Here is a 14,812-nt window from a genome sequence, read left to right on the forward strand (position 1 = left end):
TTTAATTCCTTTGTGTTTAATGAACAGCTATTGAAACAGTAAACAGAACACAAATATGATACATAAATTGCAAATTAAAAGGTTCATTTCTTTAGGTGTCTTAGAACTTTTTTCTCTTAATAACAGAACTAGAACCAGGTCAGGAAGCTGCTGTGTCCATCACTATTCTTCATATACTATTCACTGCTTCCGTCTTCTACATGAAAATGCATTAATTCTGTTTGACATCTGACTCTGATGACTTGGCAGACAGTGGTATCTCTGTGGCGTCGCTGTGATCCAGGATTTGACCTGCAGAGGCAATAAAAGACAGACCTATTATTTTTAGTGACATTAAATGGTTTTAACTCTGCTAATGCTCAACCATTTTCCTGACAAAGTCTATATTAAATTCAGTGTATTTAATGTAAACAATATTTTCTTTCATAATGAAAACTGAAAAATAGCTACTTTGGAGTACAATTGGACGTGGATATGGAGTTACAATTCACATGCAAATAGTACTGTATGTTCTGCAAAATATGCAACAGAAGTGTATGAAAGTTTACCAATACGTAAAGCTGTCAGATTCAGCATGTGGAGATAAGGAGCACAGATATTGTTGGGTTCAGGGCCCGGAAAATTGAATCCTCCAGCAGCTACAGAAACACTTTGACCAAAGATAGACAGCTGCAAATGAAGTAAAAAGAGAAGAGACGTTAATGTAGGAACCCTGTTTAAATACTTACTGGTATGTGCAAGTATGTTGTAGATGTGTGTGTTGGTGTATGTGTGGACCTGATTTTTCAGTAAGGTCTGTGTGAGTTTCAAAAGTGTGGCACTCTCTGATCCTCTTAGTTCACTGAGTAACAAGGCAGCCCGAGCCACAGTGATACAAGACCACGGAGGCATGCAGGGGCGACCTGACACCAACCTCACAGCTTCCTAAAACCATACATGCAAAACAAAGAACAGAAACAGAAAAAAACAAAAATGAACAACAAAAGAAAAGATAATGCCTAATAATTTATTACAGTGGTTTAAAGGATTCTACATTAAGTTTCCACAAGAGGAAATCATTGAGAAATAATTGTCAAAACATACATGTGGAGTCTGGAACACCAAGATGAATGTTGGATTAATTTACCTTATTTGTACGACTGTTATTTACTTCATATGTAATGGGTAACTGACAGCACTGATGTTGTCACCCACTCTGACCTTGCCCCACAGAAATCTGTTATACACCTCTAAAAATCCTAAAAAGAGCATAAAACTATGGTATTTTAAAATAACATAACGCGCTGCGCACTTTTAATACCCCTCAGCCAGAATGGAAAGACAGACAGACAGACAGATAGACAGACAACAAAACAAGTACAATATCCCTCTGGCCAAAGTTGACTGAGGGGTAAAAACTGTACAAGATATCAAAAAGCTTAGTAAGTGAGTCCAAAGTCTGAATGAAGTTTCTAGCTAAATGTTTGTGGAAGTAGTTGAAGCTCAAAGTGGAGGGGCTTTGAAGGAGTTTCCCATTCATTTTAATAGGAAAAAATGTTTGCAAAAAGATTAATGTTTTAAAAAGTAGAAAAGGTAAAAATATGAAAAGTAACAGCGATCGTGTCCTAAATGCTTTGTCCTGCACGTTTTGGTGGTGGAATGGTTTAAAAAGCACAATGTATGCAAGAGTAGTAGAGAGCCAAAATATGTACAGAATTGGAAAAAATAATAGTCAGTACACTGAAAATGTGACACTGAGTTACATTGTCACAACAAAGTTGGCAACTTTTGTGGGGATGTTGTAGTATGGGTTGTGTTCTGAACCCAAGTCATTCTTTAAAAATACAGAGGGATCTCAAAGCCTTTGAATTGCTGTGATCGTATAGTGGTTAGTACTCTGCGTTGTGGCCGCAGCAACCCCGGTTCGAATCTGGGTCACGGCAGCAGTGAGCTTAAACTTTTAACTTAAAAAAAGGCTATCTCCATGGTGACTTTTACATTAATAGCACCTACTTTTCCACTTCAACCTGTCATTTGAAAAAATGTCCGCCTTCATATTCTGCTGTAAACAGAATAATGTTGATAACCAGTGCACTGTCAATTAGACTGCTTGTCACTGTACTAGAAAAGCTTGAGGTGCAATGGATAACATGGCTGACTATAGATCAGAAGACTATATTTGACTCCGAGCTAGTTCTAAACTTTGTTTAGCCTGATTTAGGAGAGTGATGTGATTATAATATGCACTGCATTTTGTCTGAATCAAATCTGGGTTGTGGCAGTTTTAAACTGAATGTTGTCAATCTTTATTGGAATGTCTGACCTTTTAAAAACTGTCCACCTCATGTTAATTTTCAAGTAAGGAGGATCTTCATTTTCCACTTTTATTTGTATTTGTCATGTGAGCAAATGTCCACCTCTGTATTCTACTATAACAAGAGTGCTGCTGTCACAAATCAGTGCATTGTGTGTCAGGTTACTCAGCTCCAAACACGCAGGGCTAGTAGTGCAATGGATAACGTGTCTGGCTACAGATCAGAAGATTCTAGGTTCAACTCCTAGCTAGCTCGGAAGGTCAACTTTAGATATTAATGACTGACACTTGTAAACCTGTCTCTCCTCCTACACTGTCAGTCAATCTAAATGTGGAATTTGTCAGAAAGCTGTCAAGATTTCTTCTGTACTGATTTACTTCTATCTAAAATATTACAGTGAATCAGAAAGTCTGAAATATTTAATGAAAATTTTAAAATATCTCTTAAATATCTGTGTAGGTACCTTCACAAGCATCAGACTGTCTTCACTCCTGCCTCTCTTTGAATCCAGTTCTGCGCCTTCAACCATCAAAAGGGCTTGAGTGTCCAGGTCTCCCCAGAGTTCACATTCATCAATGCCTTCCTTTATTCCCCTAGCTGCTTCCTCATTAATGTTCTTCCCTAAAAAAACACAACACAGTTCAGAGTCCAGCACACATTATGACATTTGATTCTATATTTTATGCGTGAAGACCACATTTTGTTACTCTGTCATTAATTTGTCAATTGTTTGTGCTGCATTTTTTAAAGCATTCCATGCATATAATTGAGAGGTGCAAAACGGAAAGAGACATGCAAAAAGTTCAGTTGCCTGGAATTTTAATCATGGCATTTTCATCTCTGTGGCATTTGCTATTAGCACTAAGCCAGTAGGACTCCCTGTGATGTGCATCTACCAGTTTTACGACTTTTGACATTAGTCAAACTACCTAAGCCTAAACAAAAAGCCTCAAAAACACACATAAATAATCTAGAAAGAGAGGGTTAACACATGTCCAGACCTGGTAAACAGACACCTGTGAGAGGTAAATATGTAGTCAGACCACGGACCAGAGCCAAACGGCAACGCAGCCACAGACTAAATCCAATTCTCTCTCTGGCTTCCACCGCTCCTTGACAATCTCCATGCACAGCATTTAACAGACTGCAATGATTGCTGTCCTGATGACCAGATAAACAACATACTGTCACATGTAACAATACAGCACACTGGCTGCAGACAACCAATTTTAGGTATTAGGATTTCATATATTTGACACTTTTGTTATAATTTATGAATACCAACACTCTACCTGTTCACATCTGGCTGTTGCATGTGGAAGCTGAAATCCTGACTTCTCAGAGCCAGCTTTGGATTCATTCACAATTACAGGAGACGACTGCAGCAACGCCAAGGATGAAACTGCCATCTCACAGCTAGAAAATGTAAAATTAGTGTGACTATACAAACATATATACGACAACACTTGCAGTGCACATAAATACCTGCGAGCAGCTTGTCCTTGCTGCAAATAGAGGTTAGCCTTTAGAAGATCGGACTGAAGAGCCAGTTCAAGGTCAACATGGCAACATGACGGAGATGTGAGATGATTTGTGACAGAGCTTAACAAGGAGGAGGATGCTTCTAGCAGAAGGAACTACAACAAAACAGATGTGACATCCAGGAAAGTTGAAACAAACTAACAAACAAAAATAGTTAAAAAATTTATTGTCAAGTAGCAAGACTGAAACTAGTGCTGGGTTCCCCCCCAAAAAATTGTCTAGCAGTCTTACCTTAATCCTTTCAAGAGTAAGCGTTTCCTTCTGAGAAGTAATTGCAAAAACTTTGGACTCTTCTGTCTTTGGACAAGAGGCCTCAGTGTCATGTCTGTCCTGTTCAGTATGGTCTGAGTTCACACAGTGATTGACATTGTAACAGGGTTCATCTTCAGAAGATTCTGGAATACAATTAAATGCTGCATGATACACTATCACTATACTTAAATTAAACAAACTGGATTTCAGATATGTTTGAAAAACAAATGTGGCCATGTTACAAGTTTAGTCAAACAAGCCTATGTATAAAACATACAGAGGTATACATACAATCAATTATCATCCTTAACCGACAGAGTAATTAACTAACTTGTTTAGTCTGATAAATAATGTTGTTTGAATATAGTATGCCACTGTCATTAGCATTAATAGTCTCAACCTACAAACTGAACCATAGGCAACACTAAGAAATGTCATGACATGAGGGCAATAATAAATCTTATAAATAAACTATAAAATGAGGCTGTTGTTTACAAACCTGGCTGAGGATGACCATATATGGTGCTGCTTATTGCTAAGACTAGTTGAATACGAGCCAGGTAAAAATGGAGGCATAGTGTGGATCCATAAAGTGTTCGAACCTCTGGAGTAAAGTCACAGTTCACCAGCTCCTCCAAAACCTAATAAACCAACAATGTACATATTTGTTCAGTAAATCTGTACATCTGTAAGTTGACTTAAATTTAGTGATAAAATATGGAAAATGTATGTGTATATGTAATTATGTATTGAACAAATATATGACAAAATTTTCCCATGATGACATGATTAAATACATAGTAAAGTACTGTAGTAAAGTACCTCAGTGTTGTCCAGGAGAGACTTGTTGCTGTAGAACATCCTTACATTCTGCATTTTAAGTACACTGTATTAGAAATACTTCTAACAGTGGTTCTGTAATGTCTCTTGAATACATTGAAGTTTGTGTTCACATACTTGGTGTTTGTTAATGTAGTGTCCAATAGGCAGACGGATCCCTGTTCCTGTCGTGAGCTGAACCACCTCCTTTACAGCTTCAGTGAACAAGCCTAATTCAGTAAGCGCACGAATCTGTAGAAAAAAAGCCAACGTGATTAACACTAAAACCACAAACAAAATCAAAAAAACTAAGAGGAAGGAAACAACACAAATGCCAACCTTAAGGATTTTGCCTTCAACAGTGCGTTGCACATCTCTGCACACTGTTCCAACAAAATGTAGATAAAGGGCCAACATGGGAAGAAGCTGAAATAACAGACAAACTATGATTAATGAATGAGAAATCATTTCAATATATCATGTTCAAAATTAAGGACATAAAATAAGCCACATGCAAGAACCACCATTCTATTACAATCATTTGAATATCATCCTAATAAGCCATTAGTCATTTCTCAAGTTTTTATAGACATATTTTGTCCCAGTAGGTCACACTTTTGAGTCATTTATCAGGAAATTGTCATATCAGTCCCTGGACTTTTTCTTGTTTTGTGTGTTTCCTGTTTTATTTTGTTAGTTTCCCTCATGTGTCTTGTCTGGTGTCTTTACTTCCTCTTTGTGTTCACCTTTGCCCTGATTACCTGCCTCCTCCCTGATTGTCTCCACCTGTGTCCAATTGTCTTCCCGCCCTCTTGTGTATTTAAACCCTGTGTTTCCCCCTGTTCGTTGCCAGTTCGTTTTCAACCCTCGGTGTGATAACTTACCAGCGTTTTTTGATCCTGCCTGCCTGTTGTGACCTGTTTTGCCCATCGACCTCCGACTCTGCCTGTTCCTCGTCTGCCTGCTTGTCTGTCTTCGACCTGGTTTGTCCATCACACCTGAGATTACGCCTGACCCCTGTCTGTTCCTCCGCCCTGGTGCCTTTTCCTGGTTTGACCCCTGCCTGGACTACTGGTACGTGAGCCTGCCTGCCCCTATGTACGTTTGCCTGTCTGATAGTCTGCCCGTGTATGACCTGGTCTGTCCACTGATTCTCCTGTGCTCTGTCCTAGTCGGGTTCCCCTCGTGTGCTCCCGACCTGGGCCGTAACGAGGTTCACTTTAGATCCGAAGCCGAGACGATTCCCCATCTCAGTCCAGCTGAAGATACATTCATTACCATTCTGTGTGAACCTGTTACTCTGATTATTTCTAATAAATCCACTTTAATTGTACTCCTGTCTGAGGGTCTTGCATCTGGGTCCAGTACTCGTACAATCTGTCCTAACAGTACGAACTGGCCAGATATGGACCCAGCAGACCTTGACCAGGTCCGGGAGGCTATCCGGTTACAGGGGCAGCGTTTAGGGGGGCACGAGCAGGTTTTACACAGTCTCCTCGACAAGATGAACCAGCTCTCCGCCCAGCTCGCCCAGTCCTCCCTAACACAGACCGCGGTACCGGTTCAGTCTGTTGAGTCTGTGCCTCCTGCTTCGTCTGCCCGAGCCCTGGACGAACCTAATATCCCTCCGCCGAACAAGTACTCAGGTAACCCAGAGACTTGTAGGAATTTTTTCTCTCAGATTCAGTTAATCATAGAGGCTCAGCCACGGCGTTTTTCCAATGACTCTGCTAAAATAGCATACGTGGCTAGTTTATTGGAGGGTCCTCCCCTGAGTTATTTCAATGCCTTGTTGGAAAAGGAATCCCCAGTGGCTCGTTCCTATTCCAGATTATGTGCTGAACTTAAACGTGTGTATGATCACCCCGTTCGAGGACCGCAGGCTGCCTTACAGCTTATGAGACTGAGGCAGGGGGAGCGGTCCATTAGACAGTACGTATGTGAGTTCCGTTCTCTGGCGGTGGAGTCTGAGTGGAACGAGAAAGCCTTAATAACTGCCTTTCAGTCAGGACTCACTCGATCCATCGGACGCGAGATGGCGCTCCGTCAGGAGCTAAGGACCCTGGATGAGGTCATCGAATCTGCCATCCAGACCTCCGACCAGATGACCTTCTGGAACGCGGAGCCTGCACGGTTCCGTCCGTCGTCCCAGGTGACTGAAGGCAATCCGACGGCAAGTCTACCATTCCCGGTCACGGAGGCAGGAGACGGTCCTAAGGAGGAGACTATGCAGCTGGGTCGCACCCGTCTCTCTGCGGAGGAACATCGGCGCCGTCTTGTGGCAGGGCTCTGCCTCTACTGTGGTCAAGAGGGTCATCGGGTCGCTAACTGCCCCAGTAAGAACAAGTCGACCACTGGTGAGGACAGATTAATTAGTCGAACTGTGTGTGTTTCAGATTCTTCCCGTTTGCAACCTATGATTCTTCTCAGTTCTACCTCCCTGTCATTACAGCACCCCGTGTTAATAGACTCCGGTTCAGACGCCAATCTTATGGACATCAGCCTCGCTCTGAAGCTGGGACTCGGTCTGACGCCCCTTGAAAGACCACTGGAGGCTAAAGCTCTAGATGACAGGCTAATTTGCCGTATCACCCAGCGCACCCAACCTGTTACTGTCCGGTTCCCTGACGGTCACTCTGAATCTCTGTCCTTCCATGTGTACCAGTCTGAGGCTCACCCCCTTATTTTAGGCTTCCCCTGGCTCCAGCGTCACAACCCCTGTATGGACTGGAGCACAGGGAAGGTCCGGGCATGGGGGGAGGGGTGCGCCTCTTGTCTAGTGGGAGGTATTCAGTCTGAGCCAGTAGCCCAGGTTCCCCACACCACGGTGGCCTCTGTCCAGTCCTTTAAGGTGGACGAGGCGGATTTCCCGGCCCTCAGTAAAGTTCCAGAACATTATCATGACTTGAAACTGGTGTTTAGTAAGACCCGGGCTACTTCCTTACCCCCACACAGACCCTACGACTGCGCCATAGACCTCCGGCCTGGAACCTGTCCCCCTAGAGGGAGGTTATATTCCCTGTCGGGTCCGGAAACCGCCGCAATGCAAAAGTATATTGATGAGTCACTGGCTGCAGGGTTAATCAGACCATCCTCGTCCCCTGCTGGGGCGGGTTTTTTCTTCGTGGATAAAAAGGATAAGACCCTTAGACCCTGTATTGATTACAGAGGACTTAACGAGATTACTATCCGTAACCGTTACCCATTACCTCTGATGTCATCTGCTTTTGAGCTCCTGCATGGAGCCCGGATCTTCACCAAGCTGGACCTCAGAAACGCATATCACCTGGTGAGAATAAGAGAGGGAGACGAGTGGAAGACTGCATTTAACACTCCCAGCGGACACTATGAATACCTGGTAATGCCTTTTGGTTTGACTAATGCTCCCGCTGTCTTTCAGGCCCTAGTGAATGACGTCCTCCGTGATATGCTTAACTTGTTCGTTTTTGTCTATCTGGATGACATTTTGATTTTCTCCCCCGATGAGAGGTCTCACGTCCAGCATGTCCGTCAAGTCCTGAAGAGGCTACTCGAGAACCAACTGTATGTTAAGGCCGAGAAGTGTGAATTCCACCGGTCCTCTGTCTCCTTTCTTGGGTTCATCATTGGTGAGGGGAGTGTCCAGATGGACCCAGAGAAGGTCAGCGCCGTCAGGGACTGGCCCACACCCACATCTCGTAAAGAGGTACAGAGGTTTCTGGGATTTGCTAACTTTTATCGTAAGTTCATTCGGGGATTTAGCAATGTGGCTGCCCCCTTGCACTGCCTCACCTCTCCGAAGACTGTTTTCAGTTGGAGCCCCGAAGCCGAGGAGGCGTTTGGTCGCCTTAAGGAGGCTTTCACATCAGCACCGATCCTGTCCGTCCCTGATCCGGCCCTGCAGTTTGTGGTGGAGGTGGATGCTTCTGATGTGGGGGTGGGAGCGGTCATCTCACAGAAATCCCAGAAGGACAATAAACTTCACCCCTGTGCCTTCCTGTCACGGAGGCTGTCTCAAGCAGAAAGGAACTACGACATCGGGAACCGAGAGCTGTTGGCTATCAAGGTGGCGCTAGAGGAATGGAGGCACTGGTTGGAGGGCACAGAGGTCCCGTTCCTGGTTTGGACTGACCATAAAAACCTGGAATACCTGCGTTCTGCTAAACGGCTCAACTCCAGGCAGGCCAGGTGGGCTCTTTTTTTCACCCGTTTTAATTTTTCCCTGTCCTATCGGCCGGGCTCTAAGAATGGCAAACCGGACGCCCTGTCCAGAATGTTTTCTGCCACTAACTCTGTCATGGAACCTGAGACTATTTTACCGGAGTCCTGTGTAGTGGGGGCTTTTCAGTGGGCCATTGAGAAGTCTGTTAATGAGGCCCTTAAAGACTGTGACGTCCCGGAGGGGGTACCGCCGGGGCGGCTGTTTGTCCCTGTTTGTCTCCGTCCGCAGGTGATCCAGTGGGCTCACACGTCCAGGATGGCATGCCACCCAGGTGTTAGATGCACGACGTTCATCATTAAACAGCGGTTCTGGTGGTCCGGGATGGATAAAGAGGTGGCGGAATATGTGGCCGCGTGTCCCACCTGTGCATCCTGTAAGCCATCCCACGCAGCTCCTGCTGGTCAGCTACATCCCCTACCAGTTCCTAAGAGGCCGTGGTCGGATATCTCCCTGGACTTCGTGACAGGTCTACCCCCCTCAGACGGTAACACCACTGTACTCACCATTGTGGATAGGTTTTCTAAGATGGTTCATTTTGTCGCCATGCCTAAACTCCCTTCTGCTAAGGAAACGGCTGAGGCCCTGTTATTCAATGTGTGTAGACTACATGGCTTCCCTAAGGATGTGGTGTCTGATAGGGGCCCACAGTTTGTGGCCCGCTTCTGGCAGGCTTTTTGTGCCCTCATAGGGGCATCTGTCAGTCTCTCCTCTGGATATCACCCACAGAGCAATGGTCAAACTGAGAGGGTCAACCAGATCTTGGAGACCGGTCTGCGTGTGCTGGCTTCTCATAACCCGGCCTCCTGGAGCCGTCAGCTGGTTTGGGTTGAGTTCGCACATAACTCGCTACCCTGTGCCTCATCTGGTTTGTCTCCGTTCCATATCGTGTATGGATATCAACCGCCCCTGTTTGCTTCTTCGGAGAGAGAGGTCAGTGTTCCCTCTGCCCAGGCCCTCATCAGACGTTGTAGGAGGACCTGGATGCGGGCCAGACAGGCTTTATTAAAGTCGGTCGGCTACTATAAGACCATGGCGGACCGTCGCAGGACCCCGGCGCCGGCCTATCAGCAAGACCAGCGGGTATGGCTATCCACACGTCATCTCCCATTAAGGGTGGAGAACCGCAAGCTGGCGCCCAGGTTTGTTGGCCCATTTCCCATATCTAAGGTTATTAATCCTGTTTCAGTCCGTTTAAGGCTGCCCCGAACCATGAAGATCCATCCCACGTTTCATGTAAGTCAAGTCAAGCCTGCGAGGGAGAGCCGGCTGGTACCCCCCACTCCACCCCCACCGCCGCCTCGGCTCATCGATGGTGACCCGGTGTACTCAGTACGACGTCTCCTAGCGGCCCGCCGCCGTGGAAGAGGATTCCAGTACCTGGTGGATTGGGAGGGGTACGGACCAGAAGAGCGGTCCTGGGTCCCTGCGTCCTTCATCCTGGACCCGGAGCTCATCAGGGATTTCCACCATCGCCACCCTGAGGTTCCTGGGCCGTCTGGAGCCGTCCCTTGAGGGGGGGGTTCTGTCATATCAGTCCCTGGACTTTTTCTTGTTTTGTGTGTTTCCTGTTTTATTTTGTTAGTTTCCCTCATGTGTCTTGTCTGGTGTCTTTACTTCCTCTTTGTGTTCACCTTTGCCCTGATTACCTGCCTCCTCCCTGATTGTCTCCACCTGTGTCCAATTGTCTTCCCGCCCTCTTGTGTATTTAAACCCTGTGTTTCCCCCTGTTCGTTGCCAGTTCGTTTTCAACCCTCGGTGTGATAACTTACCAGCGTTTTTTGATCCTGCCTGCCTGTTGTGACCTGTTTTGCCCATCGACCTCCGACTCTGCCTGTTCCTCGTCTGCCTGCTTGTCTGTCTTCGACCTGGTTTGTCCATCACACCTGAGATTACGCCTGACCCCTGTCTGTTCCTCCGCCCTGGTGCCTTTTCCTGGTTTGACCCCTGCCTGGACTACTGGTACGTGAGCCTGCCTGCCCCTATGTACGTTTGCCTGTCTGATAGTCTGCCCGTGTATGACCTGGTCTGTCCACTGATTCTCCTGTGCTCTCTCCTAGTCGGGTTCCCCTCGTGTGCTCCCGACCTGGGCCGTAACGAGGTTCACTTTAGATCCGAAGCCGAGACGATTCCCCATCTCAGTCCAGCTGAAGATACATTCATTACCATTCTGTGTGAACCTGTTACTCTGATTATTTCTAATAAATCCACTTTAATTCTACTCCTGTCTGAGGGTCTTGCATCTGGGTCCAGTACTCGTACAATCTGTCCTAACAGAAATGCTCTCAATCTGACAGCTTCCTCAGTGGACTGAAATGTCACTGTTCAGGATCATCTCATTAACTACTGTTAGCATCACATATTGTGAAATGTAATATTCTCATATGTCCATGACTGACTTATGCAATCATATTCCTTAATTTATCATGAAGGTGTTTTCTTTATATATTTTTAATCAATCCAGCACCAAAATCTGAACATTTCCTCTTCCATCACAGTGTTGCTCTAGTGACAAATCACTGGCTGCTGGAGATTATATTAACATTTTCCTGTTGTTTCGGGTAAACTAACACCAATATTGACACTGCTTGATTTGTTACTTTGTCATCTGCTAATTTCTAACCACAGGATTGAAAAGGATCTGCAGTGTAAACTGTTTCAGGAACTCTTTGGTAACATTATGTGAATGACAGAATGACAGTTCACCCACAAGTGTGAAAATGTTCACATTACGTAGATACCATTTTACGGTTTTCTTTAGTGAATCTGACATGAAGCTTGTACATGCATATTTTATGGAATGAAGTAAAAGAGATTTAAGATAAATATACGGAAATATGCTTGCATATTGGCCGTTGTGTGTACCATTATATGATAGCCTGTGGTAAAGAGCCAGTGGCAGATAAAGTTCAGGCCTGTCACAGTGGTGCCAAGGTGAATCCTGTGAAATTCAGAGAAAAGGTCGACTCCGGGCAGTAATTCATCTCCGATGATGTGGGAGGCGTACTGGAGGTCAGACTGAGGCTGAGCCAGAGAGCAACAAAGCACACACTGGGGAATAGTCAAATTCAAATAATCAGTATAATCAAAGTTGAAAAACACATACAAACACACAAACACACATACATACATACATACATACATACACAGTCCCACAAACAAGAGAGAAACAGTATAAAAGACTGAGTGTGAACTAATAAACAACAAGGGGAAAAAAGGAGGGAAAATGGTAACTAATGTCATTTTGACCATTACCTTAAAGAGGTGTGCAGAAAGAAGGCAACAGTGTGTCCGCTGATTGATGTTTGAGGTGAAAATGTACCTGTTGGAAAAACATATCTTGAAAGCACACAGTATTGATCCCACAGGAGTAAGTTTGTTTTCTAAGCATAATGGTCCCAACTTAGACAAAAAAATTCAATAAAACTTGTTAAACTTACTGTGAAATCTTGGCAGTGAGGCCAGCAGCTTGTAGACATCCCCATAAGCCAGCCAGCTTTAGAATTTGCTGCGGGGAACCACCCCCTAAAGACACACCATCCCATTTTTCTAAGACACCTGAGCTCTTTAAGGCACAGTCTACTGCTTTGCTCCAGTATGAGTGTGCTGCCCTGAGAATACAAAACACACAAGGTCAGAAATGATAACAATGTAACAAAATTTACAAAAAGGCGTCATCTCCACATATCCACATGCACAGATTCTAGATGTCAAGGAGATTTCTAACCGTGTGTTTCCATTGAAGAACTGCAGGTTTCCCATTTCATGTAAAGCCAGAACTTTTAGGGAATCATGACTGGTGGTGCGGAGATATTCTTAAGGAAAAAAGTTAGGTAGGGGTGAGAAGAAAAAGAATTATGGCAACTATCCACCATGGTACCTTCGCAAACACTTCATCCACACATACTTTTATTAACATGCAACTCCACAAATAATATATATTATAGTGTCACATGTACTGACTTCAATATTTGGATTTTTAAGACATTTTTATATTAAGAATGGTTATAAAATTGCACTATGTTAGGTAGTAACTGCCCTTACTAATAGATGAAGAGCATGCAGCCATTACAGTGTGCATGTGGTCAGGGCTGATTGGGAGGCTGTACAGAGCATCCAAACTACTGTAGTCTTCCTCTGTCAGGTCACGAGGTTGAATGTTTGGAGCGGACATTATCACAGGACTGAAATCGACCAGGCTTGCAGAATGACTGGGACCTCTGCTTGGAGCTTCCTGTGTCACATAGTCTAAGGAAAGACACACATTGTGAAAAGAGTACAAGTTTTAAACAGTTATCATGTGATAGCATTTGTCTGCTTTGATCAGCACTAAACTTACATGGCTGTGTATGTGCTATTAGGAGGAGCAGTAGTGTCTGGCTGTGCTGGAAGACACTGAGACAAGGCGGCCTTCTCTCAAGAGCTTGACGGTAACAGTTCAGTGTGTCTTCAACATCCAGAGGAACACACACAAGGGACATGGATCTTTGCAGCTCTACACCTTAGGGAGATACAGTATGCGATTTTTTTCTGTGATTTACACAAACCTATATCTTTGCTTAAACATTTAACTCTACATTATGTAATGTATGGCAACATTATAAACTGGATTTTTGGCTGAAATAAAACATTAATGATGTCTCATGATTCAAACCTTGAAGGTCAACTGGATCTTTAACAGTTTGATTGATGTGTGCTGATTTTTTTCGAATGGCAGATTTCTGTGCCACTTCTGGAGTCCACCCACTGAGTAAACGACAGCCTGCGTAGCTTCTGCAAGTGACCTAAAACAAAAAACGACATCACAAATATGAACATACTATCAATATAATTACATTTTCAGCAGCATTATAACATTGATTGGATTGCTCTTACTTTGCTGCAATTGCTGAACTTTTTTTTCACAGGATACATAGTCTGACTGCAGATGCCTACCATTAGCTGCGCATTAGTTCACAATTTGGATCATGCAATAAAGTAGGTCTGCTTGGTTTTATGGGATTTTAAGAAATAAAAACAAACCAGACAGTTTATTCCCTCCTATTCCAGAATTGGTTCAACCAGACCTTTTTAGAAAATGAATTCTGGAGATATGTACTGTATGTCTATGAGGGACTCTACATTGTACAAAAGTTTCTAAGGCGGGATATGTACTACCTCTTTTCCAGTGGTTTTCTGTGTCTTGACATGATGAGGTTGTGGAACATCTGGTCCTCCAAAAGACCTAATCCTTTCAAGTAGCTTCCTCTGAGCATGGACTAGTAGAGGTGTTACTGTCGAAGCATAACGCTCCCTAGGGTAGACATATACATGTAATAACACACACTCTTAGCTAGTTCTTGAGACATTTAATATAATAAATATATTGTGTGTAAAATTAAGTAAATAAATCAAGTCTTTAAATAGAAAATGTCAAATCAGCTTCCTTTTAATGATAGAATTATAGATGTTCATACAAAAATATGTACCCGTGCTAGACTGGTTCTCCTCTTACCTGACTGGCAGAAGCTTCACTGTGTCAATAAACAACTTCCAATCTGACTCAGCGGATCTACTGTGTGGTGTGCCCCAAGGCTCTGTCCTGGGACCAGTGCTATTCTTACTCTATGTCCTCCCACTTGGCCACATTATCCAACAGTATAGTGATGTCTCCTATCATCTATTCACGGATGACATCCAGATATACTGCTCCTTTAACTCCTCTGAG

At 44.0% G+C, this 14,812-nt stretch overlaps 1 protein-coding gene and 2 non-coding genes across 3 annotated transcripts in view; 2 read left to right on the forward strand and 1 right to left on the reverse strand.

Annotated features, from left to right (window-relative positions):
• Window positions 1-172: 172 nt before the first annotated feature.
• cfap54 (cilia and flagella associated 54) overlaps window positions 173-14,812 on the reverse strand; it is a 31,866-nt gene continuing 17,226 nt past the window's right edge. Inside the window, exons 38-57 of the mRNA XM_030153483.1 lie at window positions 14,263-14,398; window positions 13,760-13,889; window positions 13,445-13,606; window positions 13,150-13,353; window positions 12,833-12,920; window positions 12,546-12,716; window positions 12,361-12,427; window positions 11,971-12,156; window positions 5,247-5,333; window positions 5,046-5,159; window positions 4,911-4,958; window positions 4,588-4,729; window positions 4,068-4,231; window positions 3,780-3,931; window positions 3,587-3,710; window positions 3,296-3,455; window positions 2,758-2,915; window positions 778-924; window positions 549-669; window positions 173-291 (exon numbers count right to left, since the gene is read on the reverse strand). Coding sequence (XP_030009343.1) covers window positions 212-291; window positions 549-669; window positions 778-924; window positions 2,758-2,915; window positions 3,296-3,455; window positions 3,587-3,710; window positions 3,780-3,931; window positions 4,068-4,231; window positions 4,588-4,729; window positions 4,911-4,958; window positions 5,046-5,159; window positions 5,247-5,333; window positions 11,971-12,156; window positions 12,361-12,427; window positions 12,546-12,716; window positions 12,833-12,920; window positions 13,150-13,353; window positions 13,445-13,606; window positions 13,760-13,889; window positions 14,263-14,398 — 2,641 coding nt within the window. The 3' untranslated portion in view covers window positions 173-211. The remainder of the gene's footprint in view (window positions 292-548; window positions 670-777; window positions 925-2,757; window positions 2,916-3,295; window positions 3,456-3,586; window positions 3,711-3,779; window positions 3,932-4,067; window positions 4,232-4,587; window positions 4,730-4,910; window positions 4,959-5,045; window positions 5,160-5,246; window positions 5,334-11,970; window positions 12,157-12,360; window positions 12,428-12,545; window positions 12,717-12,832; window positions 12,921-13,149; window positions 13,354-13,444; window positions 13,607-13,759; window positions 13,890-14,262; window positions 14,399-14,812) is intronic.
• trnah-gug (transfer RNA histidin (anticodon GUG)) lies at window positions 1,851-1,922 on the forward strand. Its single transcript has one exon. It is a non-coding gene; the product is annotated as a tRNA-His (tRNA).
• On the forward strand, window positions 2,477-2,549 carry trnac-aca (transfer RNA cysteine (anticodon ACA)). Its single transcript has one exon. It is a non-coding gene; the product is annotated as a tRNA-Cys (tRNA).

This window comes from Sphaeramia orbicularis, chromosome 14, assembly GCF_902148855.1.
Source record: "Sphaeramia orbicularis chromosome 14, fSphaOr1.1, whole genome shotgun sequence".
NCBI lineage: Eukaryota > Metazoa > Chordata > Actinopteri > Kurtiformes > Apogonidae > Sphaeramia > Sphaeramia orbicularis.